This window comes from Oncorhynchus keta, chromosome 30 (assembly GCF_023373465.1).
Source record: "Oncorhynchus keta strain PuntledgeMale-10-30-2019 chromosome 30, Oket_V2, whole genome shotgun sequence".
Lineage (NCBI taxonomy): Eukaryota > Metazoa > Chordata > Actinopteri > Salmoniformes > Salmonidae > Oncorhynchus > Oncorhynchus keta.
Genome location: NC_068450.1, coordinates 59,965,857 through 59,991,107, shown reverse-complemented (window position 1 = coordinate 59,991,107; position 25,251 = coordinate 59,965,857). Strand labels below are relative to the sequence as shown.

At 42.7% G+C, this 25,251-nt stretch overlaps 1 protein-coding gene across 4 annotated transcripts in view; it reads left to right on the top strand.

Annotated features, from left to right (window-relative positions):
* Positions 1-971: 971 nt before the first annotated feature.
* LOC118373144 (uncharacterized) overlaps positions 972-25,251 on the top strand; it is a 49,934-nt gene continuing 25,654 nt past the window's right edge. Inside the window, exons 1-7 of one of the 4 annotated variants that reach the window (XM_052488778.1) lie at positions 972-1,577; positions 1,690-1,937; positions 2,098-2,338; positions 2,532-2,628; positions 2,700-2,933; positions 3,616-3,791; positions 9,973-10,334. In XM_052488778.1, coding sequence (XP_052344738.1) covers positions 1,495-1,577; positions 1,690-1,937; positions 2,098-2,338; positions 2,532-2,628; positions 2,700-2,933; positions 3,616-3,791; positions 9,973-10,099 — 1,206 coding nt within the window. In that variant the 5' untranslated portion in view covers positions 972-1,494 and the 3' untranslated portion in view covers positions 10,100-10,334. Of the gene's footprint in view, positions 1,578-1,689; positions 1,938-2,097; positions 2,339-2,531; positions 2,629-2,699; positions 2,934-3,615; positions 3,792-5,188; positions 5,238-9,904; positions 10,335-25,251 lie in introns of those variants that run through there. The other 3 variants (XM_052488780.1, XM_052488779.1, XM_052488777.1) reach the window with 3 other exon arrangements.

The following is a 25,251-nucleotide window of genomic DNA, read 5'->3' as shown; positions in this document are numbered from 1 at the left end:
CAGCAAGTAACTGCATGCTTTTCATGATCAGTAAACATGAAGTTGATCATGTATTTTCAGATACGTGATAGTAACATTAATTTGGCAAGAGCAACTGAGCTAGCTAAGCAAACAACGTTTCATTTAGTATATATTAGGTTAATGGAAAGAGTTTGACATCGACAAGTCCTCCTGGTAAAGTTGTCAGTCAGAACGACTGCCATCACCACGACATCCAGAACAGCGCTGCCAGGATCCTGATGAGAAACTGAAAGGTGTCATAATGTGTTTGTTCGCAAACATCCTTTCTGAATTTAAAAGTAATCCAACAAGTAATCTTCTAGATTTTCAAATGTATCTGTAATCTGATTACAATATTTTAGATAATTACATAACTGATTACAGTTACCATCTAGGAGATGGGAGGCTTATATTTGGTGTGGGGGTGATGTTTGCCAGGACAGGGAGCCAGGGGATGCAGGGTGGATCATAGTATGCCAGTTCCTAAATAAAAATAACTAATCTAATCTGTAAATGGTTGGATTCATTTAACCTGTCATAGACATGGTTATTCAGTTTAAACAGTTTAGTCTCATTTATCAATCTTCCCTACCTTGGCAGTCATTCCAACTGCAGATTGTGGGTGATGCGCATGATGGCATTTAGCTGTGTGTCGACTATGTGTGTGTGTGTGTGTGTGTGTGTGTGTGTGTGTGTGTGTGTGTGTGTGTGTGTGTGTGTGTGTGTGTGTGTGTGTGTGTGTGTGTGTGTGTGTGTGTGTGTGTGTGTGTGTGTGTGTGTGTGTGTGTGTGTGTGTGTGTGTGGTAAGTACAGAGACAGAAGCAGATCAGAGACATCCCACTCCCTCATTTTTTACTGGTTCATATACAGTCAACTAAGCAGACCTGACCTAGCTGCTAATGCATTGGTGCCTATGTGAGAGCCACCCCATTAAGCAGACCAGAGCTGATAAAATAAAATAAATAATTGTCCCTCAAAGCAGTGTTTTATTTATTTTATTTGACAGTTTAACAAATACATAGACACAGTACACATCTAGACAGAGATGATACAACAGAGTGTATTACTTATTTCAATTGTGTCCCTTGCTGTAGTTTCCATTCTGGTCCATGTGGATTTGATATGTTTTTCATGTCATACACTTCAAAGCCACTATTGCCCTCCCCTGGGTACAAATAATGCTGAAAGTTGAACTTGAGGCCCATTGAGTGTCATTAGATACAGTATTTTGCATGTCATGCATGTCTTCATCTCACTCTAAGGATCAGAGGTTGCGTTTAAACAGGCAGCCCAATTCTAATCTTTTGTCCAATTATGTGCAAAAGAGCTGATCTGATTGGTCAAAAGACCAATTTGTGAGAAAAAAATATTAGAATTGGGCTGCCTGTGTAAACGCAGCCAGGGAACAAGTGCGACTACATGATTAACTTTCACTTCTCTTCAAAGGTCACCTCAATCTTCACCTTCTATAAACTACCTTTCTAGATCTGGCTCATGATGGTGAAGAGGTGTGCGTTCCCTCTACTGATAGCTTCTGCTCTGGCAGTCATGGTCTACGTCATCTTCACATTGCCCAGGTACCGTGAAGCCTCTGCCGTACGATCAAGAAATAAAAGTGCCAAAGGGAGAACATTGTCTGGGACACACATTTCTGCTGTAGAAATACAACATCTGTCCATGATTCCTCAGGTCACAGCCAGGCAACCACCAGCACCTCTATCCGCACCACATCTCTGACCAGTCCATCACGCCTGTCAACGACACCAAACACTTCATGGTGGGGGCCTACAAGGAACATCGTTTGGAGGGAAGCTCCGTACGCATCATCAGTATCTTCAGACGAGACTCTGTCCAGCCTCTGTACTGTGTGTTCTACTGTGGGACTCACTGGGCTAATGGAATGAAGGCTGAAGTCCAGATGCACTCTGATCACTTTGGTACCTGCTATTTGCTATTTGGTTTTAGCCCTGCACTGACACACCTGAATCAACACCCGAATCAAAGAAATAAGGGGCTTGGTGATTTGCTGATTGGTTTGTTGATTTAGTTTACACTGTACAGTAATTATATGTGTCCCTGTTCTATATTGGGATAAAGGTTTCCGCTTCGTGACGACCGACGTCCTTTGTCCGAATCATCCCGACTGCGACCCGTCACACGTGACCCTCGCCATACAAGCTGACGCCGAGCTCGCTCAGAACCAAACCTTCCTCCGCATCCAGAACCTTGTGAAAAAGGAGGAAGAGGAGTTTCAGTCCAACTTCACTGTCTGTTGGTCCAATTTATTTGGCGATTATAACAACGTGCTTCAGGTCACCCAGACTCTGGAGATGTACAAGTGAGTATTGATTAAGTGATTGGTTGATTGATTGATTCCTTGATTGGTTAATTGATGGATTGGTTGATTGATTGGTTCATTTATTGATTGATTGGTTGATTGATTGATTGGTTTATTGGTTAATTGATTGATTGATTGATTGATTGGTTAATTGATTGATTGGTTAATTGGTTGATTGATTGCTATGTTGCAGGTTGTTGGGAGTGCAGCATGTTGTGGTGTATAACACCAGCTGTGGACCAGACCTGGAGAGACTGCTACAGAGTTACACACAGGAGGGCTTTGTTGAGGTAGGAATGAATTGATTGGATGGATGGACAGATAGATGGGATTCATTAACTGACTGATTAATTGACTGCAGGTGGTGCCCTGGCCTATCAACCAATACATGAACCCGTCCAGTGGGTGGCAGCCCAGTGAACATGGAGGGGACATCCACTACTATGGCCAGTTGACCACTCTAAATTACTGTGTCTACAGAAATATGTATCAGTCACACTATGTACTGCTGAACGACATCGATGAGATTATAGCTCCATACCAGCATCAAACCCTGCCCCAGATGATGGATGTACTTCAGAGGCAAAACCCAAAGGTAGGGGGATGACTCAGGGAAGTACTGTGTATGTGTGTTAAGGTAAATCATGACGTGTGTGTTGTGAATATGTTAGGCTGTGTTTACACAGGCAATCCAATGCAGATTTTTTTCCTCAATTATTTGGCACATCTGATACAAATGTGATAATTTCCCCAATTTGTTAACAGCATTTTCTGATCTTTGGTGATTTTAGTTGATAATCATTTTGTTGACCAATTACATCAGATCTTCTCACATTAGATATTTTTTTAAATCGATTTAATTGGTCAAAAGACTAATTAGTTAAAGATTTGGGTTTGGGCTAACTGTGTAGAGATTTGGGCTGACTGTGTAAACTCATGGAATCTTATCTTTTGAGTTTTGATACCACAATCGTGTGGTTCTCATCCTCAGTCTGGACACTCAGATCAGAATTGTTGTGCTTTGAAGTTTTTGGTTTTGCACATGACCTGCTGTTACCAAGATAACCACTCCAACATTTAAAGGAACAGTGACAGGAAATTCATGAGCAAAGCGTTTGCGTGCTATTTCATATGCTACATCAGTGTGAACGTGCAAGTCTGACATGAGTCAAAATACAATAGTGTGGACAGTGAGAAAAATAGATCAGATATGAAGAAAATAAATCTGAATTCATTCTCTCTTTCACCTTCTCTTACCCCAACCTCCATCTCCCCAGGCTGAAGTGTTCCTCATAGAGAACCACATCTTCCCTAAGTCCCAGTTTGAGCCCAGTGGAAGGTTTGAACGACCCACCTGGAGGGATGTTCCAGGGATCAACATCATGGAGCACATCGACAGAGAGGAGCCAGACTATCGCATCTACCACCCCTCCAAGATGATAGTACGGCCCAGGTTAGAATCTACCACCCCTCCAAGATGATAGTACGGCCCAGGTTAGAATCTACCACCCCTCCAAGATGATAGTACGGCCCAGGTTAGAATCTACCACCCCTCCAAGATGATAGTACGGCCCAGGTTAGAATCTACCACCCCTCCAAGATGATAGTACGGCCCAGGTTAGAATCTACCACCCCTCCCAGATGATAGTACGGCCCAGGTTAGAATCTGCCACCCCTCCAAGATGATAGTACGGCCCAGGTTAGAACCTGCCACCCCTCCCAGATGATAGTACGGCCCAGGTTAGAACCTGCCACCCCTCCCAGATGATAGTATGGACCAGGTTATAGTCTACCACCCCTCCAAGATGGTAGTATGGCCCAGAGTAGTTTACTAAGAAGCTAGCTCGATGTACTCAGGGTTTTCTAAAGCTAGTCAGCTTCAGTTAGGTTCACATTCCAGCTCAGGCTTCATCCCTATTACGACAGTGGATATTGCTTGTCCTCCTGCTTCTCACTCTAGCAGACTTAGAACTGTGCATGCATGTCGCACGTGGCTAGTCGAACTCTGAACTTTTCATTGAGACAATGCTGAAACATAAATCCATGGGTGAGTAAGTGCCACATTTAAATTCTTTCCAAAATCAACATGAAAGAAAAGCTATCTTGCAAATTCTGCAGATTATGGAGTGAAAAGGGTTATTAGAAGTGCCGTCTTTCTTTTATTACGTATCGTTCATGCCGTCTTGGGTGTGTTTATCAATCTACAACCACCTTTTTTCCCCTCTCCAATAAATAAAATCATTTTATAAAGTCATACAAAAGTCATACTGTGAGTGAAGTTTCAAATGCATCCTGTCATTACCAAATGTGTAATGTGATAGGTATTTTAATATTACTTTTTTTTTTTTACAAAAAAAAGTATTTGGTTAATACAATATTTAATCAGTGGTCCTCTTCAAATCAAAGGGATGATGGGAACCTGATCTCATTGGTCCGGAACTCACGGCTCAGACATTTCATTCAGGATAAGTAGAGTTAGCTCTGATTTAGCCTGCCTCGGAGCAGTTTAGTTCCTAAGGATACTTAGGAACTAAGGTTCTCTGACCCCAGGACAGTGGAGCAGACGTCGGTACACTCTGTCTAACAACCCTTCTGTGTCTCTGACCCCAGGACAGTGGAGCAGACGTCGGTCCACTCTGTCTAACAACCCTTCTGTGTCTCTGATCCCAGGACAGTGGAGCAGACGTCGGTCCACTCTGTCTAACAACCCTTCTGTGTCTCTGACCCCAGGTCAGTGGAGCAGACGTCGGTCCACTCTGTCTAACAACCCTTCTGTGTCTCTGACCCCAGGACAGTGGAGCAGACGTCGACCCACTCTGTCTAACAACCCTTCTGTGTCTCTGACCCCAGGGCAGTGGAGCAGACGTCGGTCCACTCTGTCTAACAACCCTTCTGTGTCTCTGACCCCAGGACAGTGGAGCAGACGTCGGTCCACTCTGTCTAACAACCCTTCTGTGTCTCTGACCCCAGGACAGTGGAGCAAACGTCGGTCCACTCTGTCTAACAACCCTTCTGTGTCTCTGACCCCAGGACAGTGGAGCAGACGTCAGTCCACTCTGTCTAACAACCCTTCTGTGTCTCTGACCCCAGGACAGTGGAGCAGACGTCGGTCCACTCTGTCTAACAACCCTTCTGTGTCTCTGACCCCAGGACAGTGGAGCAGACGTCGGTCCACTCTGTCTAACAACCCTTCTGTGTCTCTGACCCCAGGACAGTGGAGCAGACGTCGACCCACTCTGTCCAACAACCCTTCTGTGTCTCTGACCCCAGGACAGTGGAGCAGACATCGGTCCACTCTGTCTAACAACCCTTCTTTGTCTCTGACCCCAGGACAGTGGAGCAGACGTCGACCCACTCTGTCTAACAACCCTTCTGTGTCTCTGACCCCAGGACAGTGGAGTAGACGTCGGTCCACTCTGTCTAACAACCCTTCTGTGTCTCTGACCCCAGGACAGTGGAGCAGACGTCGGTCCACTCTGTCTAACAACCCTTCTGTGTCTCTGACCCCAGGACAGTGGAGAAGACATCGGTCCACTCATGTACTTCTGGTGCCGACAGAGATGGCCGCCTCGCTTCACGTTCCTAGGAAACTATGCAGTTTTTTGTTTTTTTACATGTTATTTCTTATATTAGTACCCCAGGTCATCTTGGGTTTCATTACATACAGTCGAGAAGAACTACTGAATATAAGAGCAGCGTCAACTCACCATCAGTACGACCAAGAATATGACTTTCGCGAAGCGGATCCTGTGTTCTGCCTTTCACCCAGGACAACGGAATGGATCCCAGCCGGCGACCAAAAAAAACGACTTCGTAAAAGAGGGAAACGTAGCGGTCTTCTGGTCAGACTCCGGAGACGGGCACATCGTGCACCACTCCCCAGTATACTTCTCGCCAATGTCCAGTCTCTTGATAACAAGGTTGATGAAATCCGAGCAAGGGTAGCATTCCAGAGGGACATCAGAGACTGTAACGTTCTTTGCTTCACGGAAACATGGCTCACTGGAGAGACGCTATCGGAGTCGGTGCAGCCAGCTGGTTTCTCCACGCATCGCGCCGACAGAAACAAACATCTTTCTGGTAAGAAGAGTGGCGGGGGCGTATGCCTTATGAATAACAAGACGTGGTGTGGTCACAAAAGCATACAGGAACTCAAGTCCTTCTGTTCACCTGATTTAGAATTCCTCACAATCAAATGTAGACCGCATTATCTACAAAGGGAATTCTCTTCGATTATAATCACAGCCCTCCCAAGCAGACACATCGATGGCTCTGAACAAACTTTATTTGACTCTTTGCAAACTGGAATCCATACATCCTGAGGCTGCATTCATTGTATCTGGGGATTTTAACAAGGCTAATCTGAAAACAAGACTCCCTAAATTGTATCAGCATATCGATTGCGCAACCAGGGCTGGCAAAACCTTGGATCACTGCTATTCTAACTTCCGCGACGCATATAAGGCCCTGCCCCGCCCTCCTTTCGGAAAAGCTGACCACGACTCCATTTTGCTGATCCCTGCCTACAGACAGAAACTAAAACAAGAAGCTCCCACGCTGAGGTCTGTTCAACGCTGGTCCGACCAAGCTGACTCCACACTCCAAGACTGCTTCCATCACGCGGACTGGGATATGTTTCGTATTGCGTCAGACAACAACATTGACGAATACGCTGATTCGGTGTGCGAGTTCATTAGAACGGGCGTTGAAGATGTCGTTCCCATAGCAACGATTAAAACATTCCCAAACCAGAAACCGTGGATTGATGGCAGCATTCGCGTGAAACTGAAAGCTAAAACCACTGCTTTTAATCAGGGCAAGGTGACCGGAAATATAACCAAATACAAACAGTGTACCTATTCTGTCATGTATTGTCATATATTGTCATGTCTTGTCCCTGTGCTTTCTCTTCTATTCGTTTCCCCCTGCTGGTCTTATTAGGTTTTTTTCCCTCTCTCTATCCCTCTCTCTCTCTATCGTTCCGTTCCTGCTCCCAGCTGTTCCTCATTCTCCTAACGACCTTGTTTACTCTTTCACACCTGTCCCCTATTTTGCCCTCTGATTAAGTCTCTATTTCTCTCTCTGTTTCTGCTTCTGTCCTTGTCGGATCCTTGTTTGCTGTGCTGTGTTCTTGTTCCGTCCTGTCGTGTTTTGTCTTCATCAGATGCTGCGTGTGAGCAGGTGTCTCTGTCAGCTACGGCCTGCGCCTACCCGAAGGGACCTGCAGTCTGTGGCCGCTTATCCTGTTATTCCCCTCTACAAACTAGAGGATTTCTGTTATCCCCGTTTGGACATTTCCTGTTAAGGATTCAGGATTTGTTATTTTCTGTTTGGACTTGAATAAACTCAGTTTCTGTAAAGTCGCTTTTGGGTCCTCACTCACCTGCATAACATATTCCCTCCGCAAGGCAATCAAACAAGCTAAGCGTCAGTATAGAGACAAAGTAGAATCTCAATTCAACGGCTCAGACACAAGAGGTATGTGGCAGGGTCTACAGTCAATCACGGATTACAAAATGAAAACCAGCCCCGTCACGGACCAGGATGTCTTGCTCCCAGGCAGACTAAGTAACTTTTCTGCCCACTTTGAGGACAATACAGTGCCACTGACACACACGGCCTGCAACCAAAACATGCGGCCTCTCCTTCACTGCAGCCGAGGTGAGTAAAACATTTAAACGTGTTAACCCTCGCAAGGCTGCAGGCCCAGACGGCATCCCCAGCCGCGCCCTCAGAGCATGCGCAGACCAGCTGGCTGGTGTGTTTACGGACATATTCAATCAATCTCTATTCCAGTCTGCTGTTCCCACATGCTTCAAGAGGGCCACCATTGTTCCTGTTCCCAAGAAAGCTAAGGTAACTGAGCTAAACGACTACCGCCCCGTAGCACTCACTTCCGTCATCATGAAGTGCTTTGAGAGACTAGTCAAGGACCATATCACCTCCACCCTACCTGACACCCTAGACCCACTCCAATTTGCTTACCGCCCAAATAGGTCCACAGACGTTGCAATCTCAACCACACTGCACACTGCCCTAACCCATCTGGACAAGAGGAATACCTATGTGAGAATGCTGTTCATCGACTACAGCTCTGCATTTAACACCATAGTACCCTCCAAGCTCGTCATCAAGCTCGAGACCCTGGGTCTCGACCCCGCCCTGTGCAACTGGGTACTGGACTTCCTGACGGGCCGCCCCCAGGTGGTGAGGGTAGGCAACAACATCTCCACCCCTCTGATCCTCAACACTGGGGCCCCACAAGGGTGCGTTCTGAGCCCTCTCCTGTACTCCCTGTTCACCCACGACTGCGTGGCCACGCACGCCTCCAACTCAATCATCAAGTTTGCGGACGACACAACAGTGGTAGGCTTGATTACCAACAATGACGAGACGGCTTACAGGGAGGAGGTGAGGGCCCTCGGATTGTGGTGTCAGGAAATTAACCTCACACTCAACGTCAACAAAACTAAGGAGATGATTGTGGACTTCAGGAAACAGCAGAGGGAACACCCCCCTATCCACATCGATGGAACAGTAGTGGAGAGGGTAGCAAATTTTAAGTTCCTCGGCATACACATCAGACAAACTGAATTGGTCCACCCACACAGACAGCATCGTGAAGAAGGCGCAGCAGCGCCTCTTCAACCTCAGGAGGCTGAAGAAATTCGGCTTGTCACCAAAAGCACTCACATACTTCTACAGATGCACAATCGAGAGCATCCTGGCGGGCTGTATCACCACCTGGTACAGCAACTGCTCCGCCCACAACCGTAAGGCTCTCCAGAGGGTAGCGAGGTCTGCACAACGCATCACTGGGGGCAAACTACCTGCCCTCCAGGACACCTACACCACCCGATGTTACAGGAAGGCCATAAAGATCATCAAGGACATCAACCACCCGAGCCACTGCCTGTTCACCCCGCTATCATCCAGAAGGCGAGGTCAGTACAGGTGCATCAAAGCTGGGACCGAGAGACTGAAAAACAGCTTCTATCTCAAGGCCATCAGACTGTTAAACAGCCACCACTAACATTGAGTGCCTGCTGCCAACACACTGACACTGACTCAACTCCAGTCACTTTAATAATGGGAATTGATGGGAAATTATGTAAATATATCACTAGCCACTTTAAACAATGCTACCTTATATAATGTTACTTACCCTACATTATTCATCTCATATGCATACGTATATACTGTACTCTATATCATCGACTGCATCCTTATGTAATACATATATCACTAGCCACTTTAACTATGCCACTGTGTTTACATACTCATCTCATATGTATATACTGTACTCGATACCATCTACTGTATCTTGCCTATGCTGCTCCGTACCATCACTCATTCATATATCCTTATGTACATATTCTTAAGGATATATATATAAGACAGTAGTTTTGGAATTGTTAGTTAGATTACTTGTTGGTTATTACTGCATTGTCGGAACTAGAAGCACAAGCATTTCGCTACACTCGCATTAACATCTGCTAACCATGTGTATGTGACAAATAAAATTTGATTTGATTTGGAACAACCCTTCTGTGTCTCTGACTCCAGGGCAGTGGAGCAGACGTCGGGCAGACAGTGAAGGTTCCTCCTAGCGTGTGTCATATCATCCATGTCAGAGTTCCCCTACAAGGAGGACTGACCAAGAAGGAGCTGCATGAAGACAAGAGGGTCTGGGACTATGAGAGACAGCTGGTTCCTAATGTAGATAAAGCATTGGAGAAGGCAGGACTACTGCGCATGTGAATAGATTTGCTTCATGCTGAACCAAACCTGCAGAGAAGTTTAGCCCCACACTTGAACGCTCTTAGGTGTTGCAGACATTGACCCGCTATGCTGTTTACTTTGTGCCTCTGCTTCATATCGCTGAGTCTATCTTTGATTGATTTGAATGATTTTATCTTTAAGTGTGTTACAATTGTATTGAAAGTATAAATAGTATTTTTTAAATGTATTTGATTTTATCTGTACTTAAAGTAGTAATAATAAAGCCCCTTCACAATGAGTAGCAATGACTGTGCTTTGTGTACTTTTTAAAGTGTACTTTAAATTCATAGCTTATAAAGTTGTGCTTCAGTATTCTTAGAATACATACAGTTGAAGTTGGAAGATTACATACACTTTAGCTAAATATATTTAAACTCAGTTTATCAAAATTCCTAACATTTAATCCTCGTAGAAATTACATGTCTAAGGTCAGTTAGGATCACCACTTTATTTTAAGAATGTGAAATGTCAGAATAATAGTAGAGAGAATGATTTATTTCAGCTTTTATTTCTTTCATCACATTCCCAGTGGGTCAGAAGTTTACAAGTTTACATACACTCAATTAGTATTTGGTAGCATTGCCTTCAAATTGTTTAATTTGGGTCAAACGTTTCGGTTAGCCTTGCACAAACTTCCCACAATAAGTTGGGTGAATTTTGGCCCATTCCTCCTGACAGAGCTGGTGTAACTGAGTCAGGTTTGTAGGCCTCCTTGCTCACACATGCTTTTCCAGTTCTGCCCACAAATGTTCAATGGGATTGAAGTCAGGACTTTGTGATGACCATTCCAATACATTGACTTTGTTGTCCTTAAGCCATTTAGTGACATCAATACGGGATCATAACGTTCGCCTTGTTAGTCTGTCACAGAAAGAGCGGGTGTTAATTATGTCTTGTACACTCAGTGTATGTTATGGCAACACAAATCATTTCTGAATTTTGGGTCCATTCCAAAAGGTTCTCTAGGTTTACAGATAATCCCTTTAGCAGACGCACTAATCCAGATCAACTGGATTAGGGTTAAGTGCCTTGCTCAAGGGAACATCGCCAGACTTCTCACCGTCTTTTTTAAGAGATATTTTTTCCTGAGTAAACAGATTTGATCTGAGATAAAAAAAATAAAAAAAACAGAATGACAGAGTGCTATAGAGAGACAGACAGAGTGCTATAGAGACACAGACACAGTGAGACGGTTGATGAAGAGACACAAGCTATGATATCTCGGTGAAGGGAAGAGTTCATACTCATCATTACAATAGTGCCACGGTGCCCAAATTGTAAATCAGTGCTGCTATATCGATGCTCCAGCTACTTGCTATAGCTGCTGCTCGCAGCAATATTTTGTAAAGGTATTTGCAGATTATATTGAACAGATGACAATGGGAAAAGGTTGTGACAAAGGGCAGTAGTTGACCCGGATTCTAACCAATACTGACACCGACACCGTAGACGTTTGCCAGGAGCCACTTAGACATCATGTCACTAGCTTTGTTTCTATGAACTTGTCCAGTGTTTTTTTGTCGATATTTAGAAAGTTTGCAAAGAAAATAGATGTGGCAAACTGCTAGAGTGCGTTTCCATTTAACTACAGTATCTTGTGTCCATAAAAACAGCTGGACGTAATGATGTCACACCACCTTTTTCGCAAAACACAACAGTATCAAATAAAGTGTTTCCATTACCCATTTAGACAATTTGCGCATTAAAAATTTGACGACAGCCTGTATGTCCTCTAACCTACTGTATCTGTTTCATGTCTCAGGTATATGTAATGAAAGCCAGCATGTATAGAATGCAAAGATTAACTCATATTTGCCATAAAACATCCCCAGCGCAAGATGCTGCCACCACCATGCTTCACCGTAGGGATGGTGCCAGGTTTCCTCCAGACGTGACGCTTGTCATTCAGGCCAAGAGCTCAATCTTGGTTTCATCAGACCAGAGAACCTTGTTTCTCATTTTAGGTACCTTTTGGCAAACTCCAAGCGGGCGGTCATGTGCCTTTTGCTGAGGAGGGGCTTCAATCTGGCCACTCTACCATAAAGGCCTGACTGGTGGAGTGCTGCAGAGATGGTTGTCCTTCTGGAAGTTTCTCCCATCTCCACAGAGGAACTCTAGAGCTCTGTCAGAGTGACCATCGGGTTCTTGGTCACCTCCCTGACCAAGGCCCTTCTCCCCTGATTGCTCAGTTTGGCCGGGCGGCCGGCTCTAGGAAGTGTCTTGGTGGATCCAAACTTCTTCCATTTAAGAACGATGGAGGCCACTGTGTTCCTGGGGACCTTCAATGCTGCAGACATTTTTTGGTACCCTTCCCCAGATCTGTGCCTTGACACAATCCTGTATTGGAGCTCTATGGACAATTCCTTCGACCTCATGGCTTGGTTTTTGCTCTGACATGCACTGTCAACTGTGGGACCTGATAGAGACAGGTGTGTGCCTTTCCAGATCATGTCCAATCAGTTGAAATTAACAGAGGGGGACTCCAATCAAGTTGTAGAAACATCTCAAGGATGATCAATGGAAACAGGATGCACCTGAGCTCAATTTCGAGTCTCATAGCAACGAGTCTGAATACTTATGTAAATAAGGTATTTCTGTTTTTTATTCGTTATAAATTTGCAAACATTTCTAAAAAAGTGTTTTTGATTTGTCATTATGGGGTAGTGTGTGTGGATTGATGAGTGAAGAAAATGTATTTAATACATTTTAGATTAAGGCTGTAACGTAACAAAATGTGGAAAAAGTCCAGGGGTCTGAATACTTTCTGAATGCACTGTATCTGCCGTTTCCATTACACGTGTGTCAAAGATATTTTTTTGCGACATTGCTTTTGTCGAATCGCAGCCTGGTCTCATAGACTAGACCTTACATTGTAAAAGAACATCCAAAACACTCAAATTAGTATGATATGTTACGTTTGGCCTGGTTACATTGGGTGGATGGGTGGGCGTATAACACAAATGTCTAGTAACCAAAATGTTGTGAGTTGAAATCTCACAATGGACAACTTTAGCATTTTAGCTCATTTGCAACTTTTCAACTACCAACTACTTTTTAGCTACTTTATAGCTACTTAGCATGTTAGCTAAACCTCCCCCTAACCCTAACCTTAACCCTTTAACCTAACTCTTAAATTTGACCCTAACCTAGATGTTGATACCCTAACCTAGAATTTTTTTTCAAAATTCATAACATATTGTACATTTTAGAAATTTGTAAAATATTGTATGTTTTATACATTTATAACATATCATACTAAATCGATTGTATCAGATTTACATTGAGAATAATACAAAATGCTCTGAGACCAGGTTGCTAATAAACCTGGGTCAATTGAAACCTGCCTATTATTACATCAGCGACAGCTTCAGGGATTTTAGTTTCTTCTTACAAAGCCCCCTGTCACGTCAGAAGGGTCGGCTATCCACCCCTCCTTTCTAAAGGGACAGGTGTCAGGAGTAGAGCTTTGATGTGTGTCTCATGTTCTTGGTGGTGGTTTTTCCTGTTTCTTCTCCGCAGGAGTTTTCATTGTAATTTTGTCTTTTTGTCACTCTCTCTCTCTCTCTCTCTCTCTCTCTCTCTCTGATGTTCTACTTTGTCAATGTTCTCATTTTGTACCTTTCTCGCTATACTACTCTCTACCTCACTCCATTTTTCACCTCCTACTGTCCTCTCTAGGCTAATACAAGACAGACAAATAAGAGAGTTTGGGAATAGAAAGTTCTGCAAAAATATGATTCTGAGATTACTGGCTATAAAGTCCTGAACACTCTTTTTTTTTTTATTAAATCATTTATTTTTTCTTAACTAGGCAAGTCAGTTTAGAACAAATTCTTATTTTCAATGACGGCCTCGGAACAGTGGGTTAACTGCCTGTTCAGGGGCAGAATGATAGATCTGTACCTTGTCAGCTCGGGGGTTTGAACTTGCAACCTTCCAGTTACTAGTCCAACGCTCTAACCACTAGGCTACCCTGCCACCCCTTTGGTTTGAATGGTGTCAGTAATTTGTATCTTTTGAACTTAAAATTAATTGTTAAATTAATATAATTAGAGAACATTGAACAGAACAAGACTATGTCAATAGCTACATTTTTACCTAAATGCAGATAGAACCTTATAGTCCCAAACTCTACAAACTGGTTCTATCAGCGAGAATGTGCAGTGAAACAGGCTTTTCCTCTTGGCAACATGCACCAGTTTGCATTAAAGGGGGAAATATCCATATGAGATGTCATGCCATGCTTGGGTCCCCCACCATTATGGAGATGAAATATATTTCTCCAATTACAGTACAGCTTCCCCAATCGGCATTGTGTGGCTCACACGTGAGAGAGAGAGAGAGAGAGAGAGAGAGAGAGAGAGAGAGAGAGAGAGAGAGAGAGAGAGAGAGAGAGAGAGAGAGAGAGAGAGAGAGAGAGAGAGAGAGAGAGACTACTGTCGCATCCTGTAGTAGGCTGTAATATCCACACCATTTCCATGGTCTGACTGCGTCTGGTGGATTTGACTAAACAATTTGAACTTTGAAACTATTTACACATTACTACCTTTTTTTGGATACATTTTCGTTTCCTGGACTTACACACAGGTATATTCAGATCCTTCTCGAAATTGATTGATGTTGGTGCCAGATATATTTACGATTTTCTAAAACCCATTAACTAGGCTACTAGCCGTTTTCAAGAGATTGTTAAACACATTGTATAACTAATTGTTTTTAATAACATTACCTCTTGAATAGCATAGTTGGAACTACACAGACATTTCTGATTATTCCACATTTAGCTCTATCATCAGGTGTCATCATGTATTTGTTTGCAAACATCCTTTCTGAATTTAAAAGTCATCCAAGAAGTACATTTTCAAATGTGGTGAGTTGAAGAGTTCCTCCTGGAATGGCAGGTGTGGCACTGTAGTGACTTTTTTCAGTAATTGTGTGGGTTTTTGCGAGTCTCCGGGATACAATGCATTCGGAAAGTATTCAGACCCTTGACTTTTTCCACATTTTGTTACATTACAGCCAAATTCTAAATTGATTGAATAAAACAGTTATCAATCTCCACACACTAACACATAATGACAAGCAAAACCAGCTTTTTAGAAATGTTTACAATTGTATTAAAAGTAAAAAACAGAAATGTCCCATTTCAAACGTAGCATGAATTGTGGTATTAATATAATTAGAGAACATTGAAAAGAACAAGGCTATGTCAAAAGCTACATTTTTACCTAAATGCAGATAGAACCTTATAGTCCCAAACTCTACAAACCGGTTCTATCAGCGAGAATGTGCAGTGACACAGGCTTTTCCTCTTGGCAACATGCACCAGTTTGCATTAAAGGGGGCAATATCCATATGAGATGTCATGCCATGCTTGGGTCCCCCACCATTATGGAGATGAAATATATTTCTCCAATTACAGTACAGCTTCCCCAATCGGCACTGTGTGGCTCACAGGTGAGAGAGAGAGAGAGAGAGAGAGAGAGAGAGAGAGAGAGAGAGAGAGAGAGAGAGAGAGAGAGAACGAGAGAACGAGAGAACAAGAGAGAAGGCTGGAGGTCATGATCAGATGAGCACCTGCATTTTTCAGGATTTTCTTTAAAAAAATATAGATTTAGAGTTCGATAAACTTTGATTTTTTTATCAGGAACATATACAGGATACTACCCTCTACAACATGACATCCACTCCAAAACAAAACTCAAAACCTACAACCTGATGTTGGACGGAATTAAGGAATCACCTGGAAGGAATACATCAACCAAGGATTATTATTCTACACAGCAAATTCTCTGGAAAACAACAGAAACCTGAAAACAACATCCAACCTGGAACTGAGTGAGTAATGTTTAGTCTGAAAATATATTTTATTTCCAAAAGCCAAGATGAAAAATACACTACATTACTTTACAAGGAGTGAATGCTAAATGAAGGCTGCCAAGCTTGATACAGCTTCAATTAGCACTGACGTGTCAAGTGAGAGGTGTCAAAGCCCTTTAGCCCAACAATGGCAGAAGAGTCACACAGTTGTAACGGGATTCTTCCTGGGAAGGAGAGGCGGACCAAAATGTAACGTGGTTGAAGTTCATGTTTTTTAATAAGAAAACTAAACATGAACATAAATACAAAACAATAAATGTGGAAAAACTGAAACAGCCCTATCTGGTGCAACAAACACAAAGACAGGAAACAACCACCCATAAAACCCAACACAAAACAGGCTACCTAAATATGGTTCTGTTAGTATAATTTAATTATGCCAATGTGCTTTCATCAATTGAAAGCCCTTCATCTATTTTATGAGAATTTGTAAGATTTCTTGTTGCATAAAATAGATGCAGACCAGTCTTTAAATAATAGGTAATAGAATTTATTATCGGAGCGCGCTCCCACTCAAAACAAAAGCATCAGTTTAAATACAGATCATGACGCCATTTCACTGTCTTAAACGAACCCCCCCCTCTCGACAGGACAAAGTAAGGTGAAGAGTTCATTCTAACTTACTAACACACTCCCAGATAACTTTTGACCCCTCAACATTATCGATCACCACTGAACTGACAGGTTTAATTAACAGAAACCCTAGGAATGCACTCACTGCCTAATCTAAAAACCCCAGAGCTAAGTTTCAGGTTGGGTCAACCATAGGCTAACGACCTTATGTGTTTACACAGTCCACAACCCATTTGTTCCTGCCCAGTAGAAAAGGTGTTCATTAACATTCTATTCCTCCTTGTCCTGTCACACAATTTCTTCTTATGAACTCATATTGTTAATCAGATATAATATAACAGAGTATAAGTTTACTTACAGTTCCATTTAAAATGATTTGTTCAGTCATATTAATCATAATTTCCTAACAATCCACCCTCAAAATGACTTAACAACTCATACCAACATTAAACACTACATGGAAATATCAATGATATACTAAAAGAAGACAACCAATACATGTATGTACATAATCAACTTCCATGACTGTTCTATCCTACATCAGAATCTTAATTCTACTCATCAGGATTTTCTGTTCATCTTCACGAAAAAACAGTCTATACATTGAAATAAGAAAACATCTAAATTTCCTAAACATCAAATATGGTCTCCTCGCGAGTGAAAGGATCCAGATTCTTCTATTACGTCCAAGCCATGTATTTTGTATTCCACTGGTCAGAGCTAAGGATTGGTCCATATATCTCCATCTGAAGTGTCATCAATTTCTCCAGTCCTGGAAATGATAACTTTCATACACTCAATCAACCACGTCCGTACAAAACTAACACAGTCACACAGGTGAAGGTAACACAGTAATCATAACCTTTTTCCATCTTCCAGACACACTGTCAACCCAATAAGCCAAAGAAGTATCCACCCTGAGTTTATTTCCAACTCGTGAACTAGGGTGTGTAAACCAGACAAGGCCTTGGTCACTGATCCATCCTAACTGTATATCCCGGAGTCAAATTACCTATATACACTCCCACCCTCTTCAGCCAGCAAACATCCAAGACTATTCTATTCTGACAAGTCATTCATTACATCTCTAAAATAATTGGTGAAGCGCTGTGGATTTTTAAAAGATATAATTGATCCAATCCACATCCTCATTGAGAGTGGACCACCAAAAAATACTTGACTCTAATCCTGCCAGGATCTAATCTATAGCTTTGATCTCATCTGCCACCCTTGGAACCACAATGTTATTAATACAATACAAACCCTATCATCAAAAGAACCAGTCAGAGTACTTCTTTTCTCCCGTTTAGTCAACACAATGAGTGTAAAAGGCATTCTCAAAATGTACCAGTACACATACCTCTGTTCAATTAGCCAGTAATACTCAGCCATCATGTCATTCTCCCACACATTCAACAGATGTGAGCCCTGAGCCTCCTTATCTTACTGAAATCCCCAGATCTCAACCAGTCTGCCAAATCACTCATTGGTCGCATCAGAAGTAACATTATCTGTCCTATTGCAGTACTGATTTTACCTCACATTTCTCAGGAGTACTATACTGAATCAAACAATTAACAGTCTCCCGTTGCCTCTGTGTAAGGAGGAAGCTCAGATTTCAGAGGAACATGTGGATATAAATAGTGCAAATCCATACAACTTATTATCTGGCTTTCCTGCTACCATGAATAGCTTTACCATACAGGCTGTTCCCTTAGGTGAATAATTCCATTTCTGAACTATCCACACCGGCTCTTGGCTCTGGACAACTCCTCCGTCAGTATCTGCTTTGTCAGGGACTCTGCTTGTATTCTGCTGCCTATAGAACAACCAGCTGCTCTAACTTTTTCTACCTGGAATGCACTAGGTTATCAACTGAAACCCTTACTTTCACTACACTCCATCTCCTTCCATGCTGGGTATGTAGATTTATGTAGCCTTCTCACATGGTGTGAGCTATAACTTGTTTCCATGAACTACACAAAGACTTGCATATATGTCTTCCATAATAGCTACTTTTAGTCCTGTACTGCCAAGGAGTCAGACACCACTTGGTTTACATAGAACTCCACTGAGACATCCCTCCCTATTCTACTCTCACTTCCTGTTTATCCAGATCAAGTGATCTCTTATGCTTGGTTAATACTAATTTCTCCTTGTTTAACTATGTCAATATTACCCTCTGGCCTTCTCGGGTTCATGGTGTGGTATTAAGATCTCCAACCATACAGCACAGGATGGACAGCTCACCTATAAAGCCCCACCCTCTTCCAGAAAACACATCATTAGCAAGAGTCAGACACATTTTCACTTCTATGAACAAGAACAGTGAGGAAAGGACAGGTAAGGTATTTTTCATTCGAGAGATGGCCCCCAGAATTCTGTTAATTCCAGTTCTCCTCCCGAACTCTGTTATTGTTCGACAGTGTCAAATGTGTCCTACCCTCCCGCAGTGTGATATGAATCCGGGTAGTTCTTTCTACTAGCTGTCACCAGGAATCCTTGGTATGGTCCTCAACAGGCCTCAGGGACTGGATTGAGTGACTTCACCTGTAATTCACCTGTAGTGCATAGTGCACAGGGTAACAACCTTGCCTACTCTTAAACAATGACTTAGGTAAGATTAGTAAATTATCCTAATGTCTGACATCATCATGTAGGAGCCCCTTTTAGTTTTCCACATGTCCAATTCTCCCTTGGGCGTCCATTCATGTCAATCCAGTACCAATTCCCTGTCAAGTTTCTTATCTACTTAAGAACTATCTGCGCTACTTATATATTTTCTTAAATATATATTTACCAATTTAAACCTTTTCTCTCATATCTCTCAAATACCACTAAGCTTCTAACTGTTTGACTTTATCTAAAATCATTGATTTTAGAAAAAACATGTCTATGAGTGTCAATCTCTAAAGTCCTTACATTTCCTTAATCAACCTATCTTAATCCTAACAATAATCCTAAATCATCACAGATGTCCTATATACCTGTTAAATTTAATACTATTTTAAAAAACTCCTAATAGTCAAACAAATTCAAAACAAATGCTTATCATATCAAAACCCTTCCTTCAGGGACCCTCAGTGTTCTATCTGACAATAACATGAATTTAATATATGTTGCAAAGTGCAGAATTCCTTATCTACAGTAATTTATCACCCCTAAGAACTGAAACTTATTTTTCTATGTAATTCCCTGCCCTATTGGCTTAATATATCTCCTATCCCAACCTCAATGTATCTTATCTTCCCCTATTTATTCTCAATGATAAATAGGATTATTTTTTCTCTGTTAATAGCCCATTCAAAAACTTCACAGCTAATGTTGTAAAACAGAATCCTGAACCACTTTCTCATTTGCAGTTCAAACAATAATTCTAACCTCCTAACCTAAACTCCTTTATAATGAATTTACCTTAAAACTAGTAACTAAATATGACCACATTCATTATACCAATGACTCTCCCCTGAGGCTGATCAGACCTCAGCAGACAGTCATGATAAGGTCAATAAGTCAACCCACCCTTTTATAGTCAAGTTCTATACTACATTAGACATATTAAAGAACCCTTTATCCTTAAAATCTAAATTCACTTGTGTAATTTAAAACTCATAAAATAAAAACTCATAAAATTCCATATTTGAGCGTGCCTCTTTAAAATACCTTTGCACCAAAACAAATAGTCCTAACAAATGTTTTATGTGTATATATTTGCAAACCTTAATGATTAATCAAAACTTCCAGGCTTTCCAATTTGGTCGTTTATGGCCTCATTCTCCCCAAGATTATAATCCCAGATATTTAATAAAAATAACGTATTTTCCCTTGGCTCCTTCAACTAACATTTACATCTCAATAAAACAAAAACCATCTGCGTGTTCCTCAAGGAAAAACAACTTGCCCCTGTTACGTATGTCTACGTATCAAGGGAAATGCTCAAATAACCAAATTCAACCTAGCTAGTTTACCGAAACATATACAATTATGTTTTACTATAGAGGTTGCTTTTCACCATTAATACCCTGACACTGTTCCACATAATGGAAACAGTGCTCAAATTCACTGGTGTTACTTAAACGATCAAACCAAGAATCAATAACCATCAGAATATATTCTCACCATGTCCTACTCACTCACAACTTTCAGTTTAACTCTCCTATTTATTTTTCCCCCAGTGGGCAAAAATATAACCCCTCTCAATTCAAAGTTTTTCCTTACCTCTATCGTAAGATTTAAACCCAACTTTATAACTTCCTCTTCTCACTTATGAAATGTATCCTATCTTTAAAAATAACACACGCAGCGGCAAAATTATAACATGCGTCAGTCAATCTAGAAGAATGAAAAACACTTCGGTAACCTCTTTCCATTGCCATTCTCTCCCCGCTATTATTCCGAATTTCTTTAACTTTGGTAACTGTCTTCTCTATTGATACAGTAATTTAAATACGACCCAATTCTCAATACATTATTCCAGCAGTTAATTTAGTGAACAGACATCGTCTTGTATCAAAATTCGCTTCGTTCTTATTTTAAGTTGAATGAATTAGTCTTTCAATTTGAACCAAACAAACTATTTAAAACGTTCAGTTTATATCTTATACCAATACTAGTGACTATAACTTTCTCTGCAAAACAATCAGTTTAATTACAACCAAAACAGGGACCCAAACCCTGGACTGCAGGTTGTGAGACTGTTACACTCACCACTATACCACCAATGCTATGGAACTGAGATTCTCCGCAAATAGACCCAATTTACAGTTATCTGTATTTGTTACTCCGGCATCTGAACAACAGAAAATAGCACTAATTTAAACGCCCAAAGTTTTCCCTCAATTAGGATTGTCATTAATCTCGCTCCCTTCGTATCTGACCCTTCTTTTTCTTTACCCAATTGTCGCCTCTTACCTTTCCCTCAGTTAAACTACAATATTGGTGGTCTTTTGTAGGGAGTGTTTACACTCACATTGTAGCATTTCAGCTGGCTATTTTCTCTGTTACCTCCTCCTGTCGCTCTGTCTTCTAACATTGCCATCAAGAACTCATTTTTCCTATTTTCTCTTTTTCTTTTTTCTGCCTGTCCGTGCTGTTCATGGTGGACAGCATATATTTTTACCTCCGCTGGAGTTACCAACCCACACCCCACTAAATTATTTTTCACCTCCTTAATGATTTCGACGCGCATTCCAGTTAAAAGGGCTATTTTTAGCTGTTGATTATAAGGGGTATTTTGACCCCCCCCCCCCCGGGGCTGGTTCTGGCATACCACTGTTAGCATTGAATACATCTTTTAAGCGTTCTAGATACTGACTGACTTTCTCACCTTCTCCCTGTCTACATTCAGTTACCTTAGAAAAGTCGGCGTGTCGGTGGTAATGTTCTGTTAGGTTAGCGCATAATTCTGTAATTTTTGCCCTGAATGGCTCTCCAGGTCCCGCGCTCCACTGTATAATGTCCCCATTATTCCTCGTTGGCACCTAGGCCCCGCGCACAGCAAACCAATCCTTTCCCACTATGGTTCTAACTGCTCTTTCCACCTCCCCTGTGTTTAGCCTGAAACTGGACGCTAGTCCATTCAGATCTCTCTCAAAACCTGCCATTCCTGTCTTCGGGTGGGGAATACCTTCTACTGCCTTTTCTACGTCTCTCTGCGTCCAAGGTCTATAGACCCGATCAATAGGTTCATGATCTCCCTCCCCCGCCTGGGGATTGGGTAACTCTATTAGGGGGTACAGATCCTCTCTTTCTACACTTTAATTTCCCCCTTTATTATGCTGGAAAGCTCTCCTAGGCTTCGGTGTATTTTTCTCTCCTATTTCGGAGGTTTTTCTAATCAGCCCTGATCGGTTATGATTCCGTGAATGTGTCTGATATTCTCCCCTCTCCGATCTATCTGTCTCCTTCACTGCCTGAGCCTCTGTCCAGACTCTCTCCAATTTCTGTTCCCTCTCTTCTACCTCCCTTTATCACTGGCCTCCCATCATCCGCTCCTGTATTATAAACTGGGGTGGCCCAGCATGGAGCGGCAATTGCCCTTTCCTCCGAGGAATCACCACCTCTTCGTCCGAATTACCTCTGTATGCTTGCTCTACTAGAGAAGGATATAGTTTTTTACTCGCACCCCCGCCCAAACGGCCAATTTTTTCATCTGCGGGAGCAGAGGGGAGCGCATCTTGGCTCTCTTTGGGTTTACAACTCTTTTCTTTATCATCTCTTTTTCTAGCTTCCGAAAGCCAGATTCTGGCTGTATATAACCCCTGTTTATTCTGCTTTTTTACATTATTTAGTTACTTTTCTGTCTGACTATTTGTGTGACTCTTTAATGATAATCAGTATGTATTCTCCTTCCTGGAAACCTCATCTATAGTTGACTTTTGATTTGGACATTACATTTCACCCGTATACAATTATAAGCTCATTATAAACTATTGTTCCTTGGGACTTTCAACGTTAATTGATATCTCATATCTCACTACTGTAGAATTAGCTTCCCTCTCCTCCCTGGATATTAATCTCTTTCAGTATTGAATGGGTTCAATGATTATGTTCGCCTAGAATTGCCCTGCCTTCTCACCAAGCCTAATTTATCCTCACCTGTTTTAATATATCTATCTGCTACTTTTCATAGTCAGACTACTTCCCATATAGAGATAGACTACTAGGTAAACACTTTATTTAGGTATGTTTATTGAATTAATAGCTATCCTATTTGTACAGAATGAAGGTCCCATCTAACAATACTTACTATATCCCACCCTTAAAAAATCTTTTGGTTTGCAAGTGTGACAATACAGAGGCGGATGCAAGATGCAAGCAACGATGGTTTAATGAATACAGTTTACAACAGCAACAGGACAGACAGACTGTACTCAGACGGAATCCGACCCAGGGACTAGGGCGCATCTTCCAATGATAGCGTGCTGAGAAATCCAGGGGAGTGTGTCCGGATGGGTAGGAAGGGGCACAGCAGATAACCCACACAAGGGCGGCGAGAGAAGAGCACAGACACACGACACAACCTCAGGGAAGTAACAACGATCTGACAACAAGAAACACTGGTTACAGAACATATAAAGGGAAGATAAGTGGTTCCAGCTGGCGCAGACAATCAGGCCGAGATTGGGAACCACGCCCACACAAACACGAGAGAGAGAGAGAGAGAGAGAGAGAGAGAGAGAGAGAGAGAGAAAGAGAGATGGAGGCAGTGGATTCATGAACCGTGACAATACCCCCCTAGGAATGCCTCTTGGCGTTCCCAGGCGAATTTACCTGTCGATTGAAATCATCGATAAGGGAGTGATCCAGAAGGTCCCTAGCAGGTACCCAACTTCTCTCCTCCGGGCCGTAACCCTCCCAGTCCACCAGGTACTGGAAGCCGCGTCCCCTCCTTCTAGAGTCCAAAATACGATTGACAGAAAAGGTGGGTTCCCCATCAACAAGTCGTGGCGGCGGGGGAACCGGGACCGGCGGGTTAATGCGTGCCTGAAACACAGGTTTTATTTTAGACACATGAAAGGTAGGATGAATTCTCCTATACGCCGGAGGAAGCTTGAGCCGGACCGCCACCGGACTAATGATCCTGGTGACTTTGAACGGGCCGATAAATTTGGGGGCAAGCTTGTTCGAAACGGATCGGAGTGGAATGTTCTTAGTAGAAAGCCACACTCTTTGGCCAACGACGTATACCGGAGGCTTCGACCGGTGGCGATCGGCCTTAGCCTTGGTGCGCGCCCCACCCGGAGAAGAGTCTCACGGGCTCTGCTCCATGCGTGACGGCACCTCTGGATGAAAGTGTGAGCGGAAGGAACAGTGACCTCGGACTCCGTACTGGGAAAGATAGGTGGCTGGTAACCTAAACTACACTCAAACGGAGAGAGACCCGTAGCTGCCACTGGCAACGAATTGTGAGCGTACTCAACCATAGAGAGTTGTTGACTCCAGGAAGAGGGATTCTTAGAAACCAAACATCGCAACACTCTCTCCAAATCTTGGTTGGCCCTCTCCGTTTGACCGTTGCTCTGGGGATGAAACCCTGAAGACAGGCTGACACTCGCTCCCAGTAACCTACAAAACTCTTGCCAAAACTTGGACACAAATTGGTGCCCCCTGTCAGAAACTACGTCCATCGGCAGGCCATGTAAGCGAAAGACGTGATCCACGACAGCTACCGCTGTCTCCTTGGCAGATGGTAATTTAGGCAAGGGAATAAAATGAGCCGCCTTCGAGAACCGGTCCACCACGGTCAACACCACCGTCTTGCCCTGGGAGGGCGGGAGGGCGGTAACAAAATCTAGCGCGATGTGGGACCAGGGTCTCGAAGGGACCGACAGCGGTTGGAGTAACCCATCTGGGGGTCGATTAGAAGTCTTCCCAGTGGCACAAACCGAGCAAGCCAAGACAAAACTGTGAATGTCACGAGCCATCAGTGGCCACCAAAAGCGTTGTTTAACCAAAAAGCTAGTGCGGCTGACTCCTGGATGACACGCTACGTTGGAGCAATGCCCCCACTGAATAACATCGGACCGACACCCCTCCGGCACAAACAACCGATTAGGCGATTCAACCTCCCATGTGAGTGTGGATACCACTAGGGTCCCGGGTAGGATGCACTCGGGAGTGGATGGGCGTTCGGAATGGTCAAAAATGCGAGAAAGGGAATCGGGTTTGACATTCTT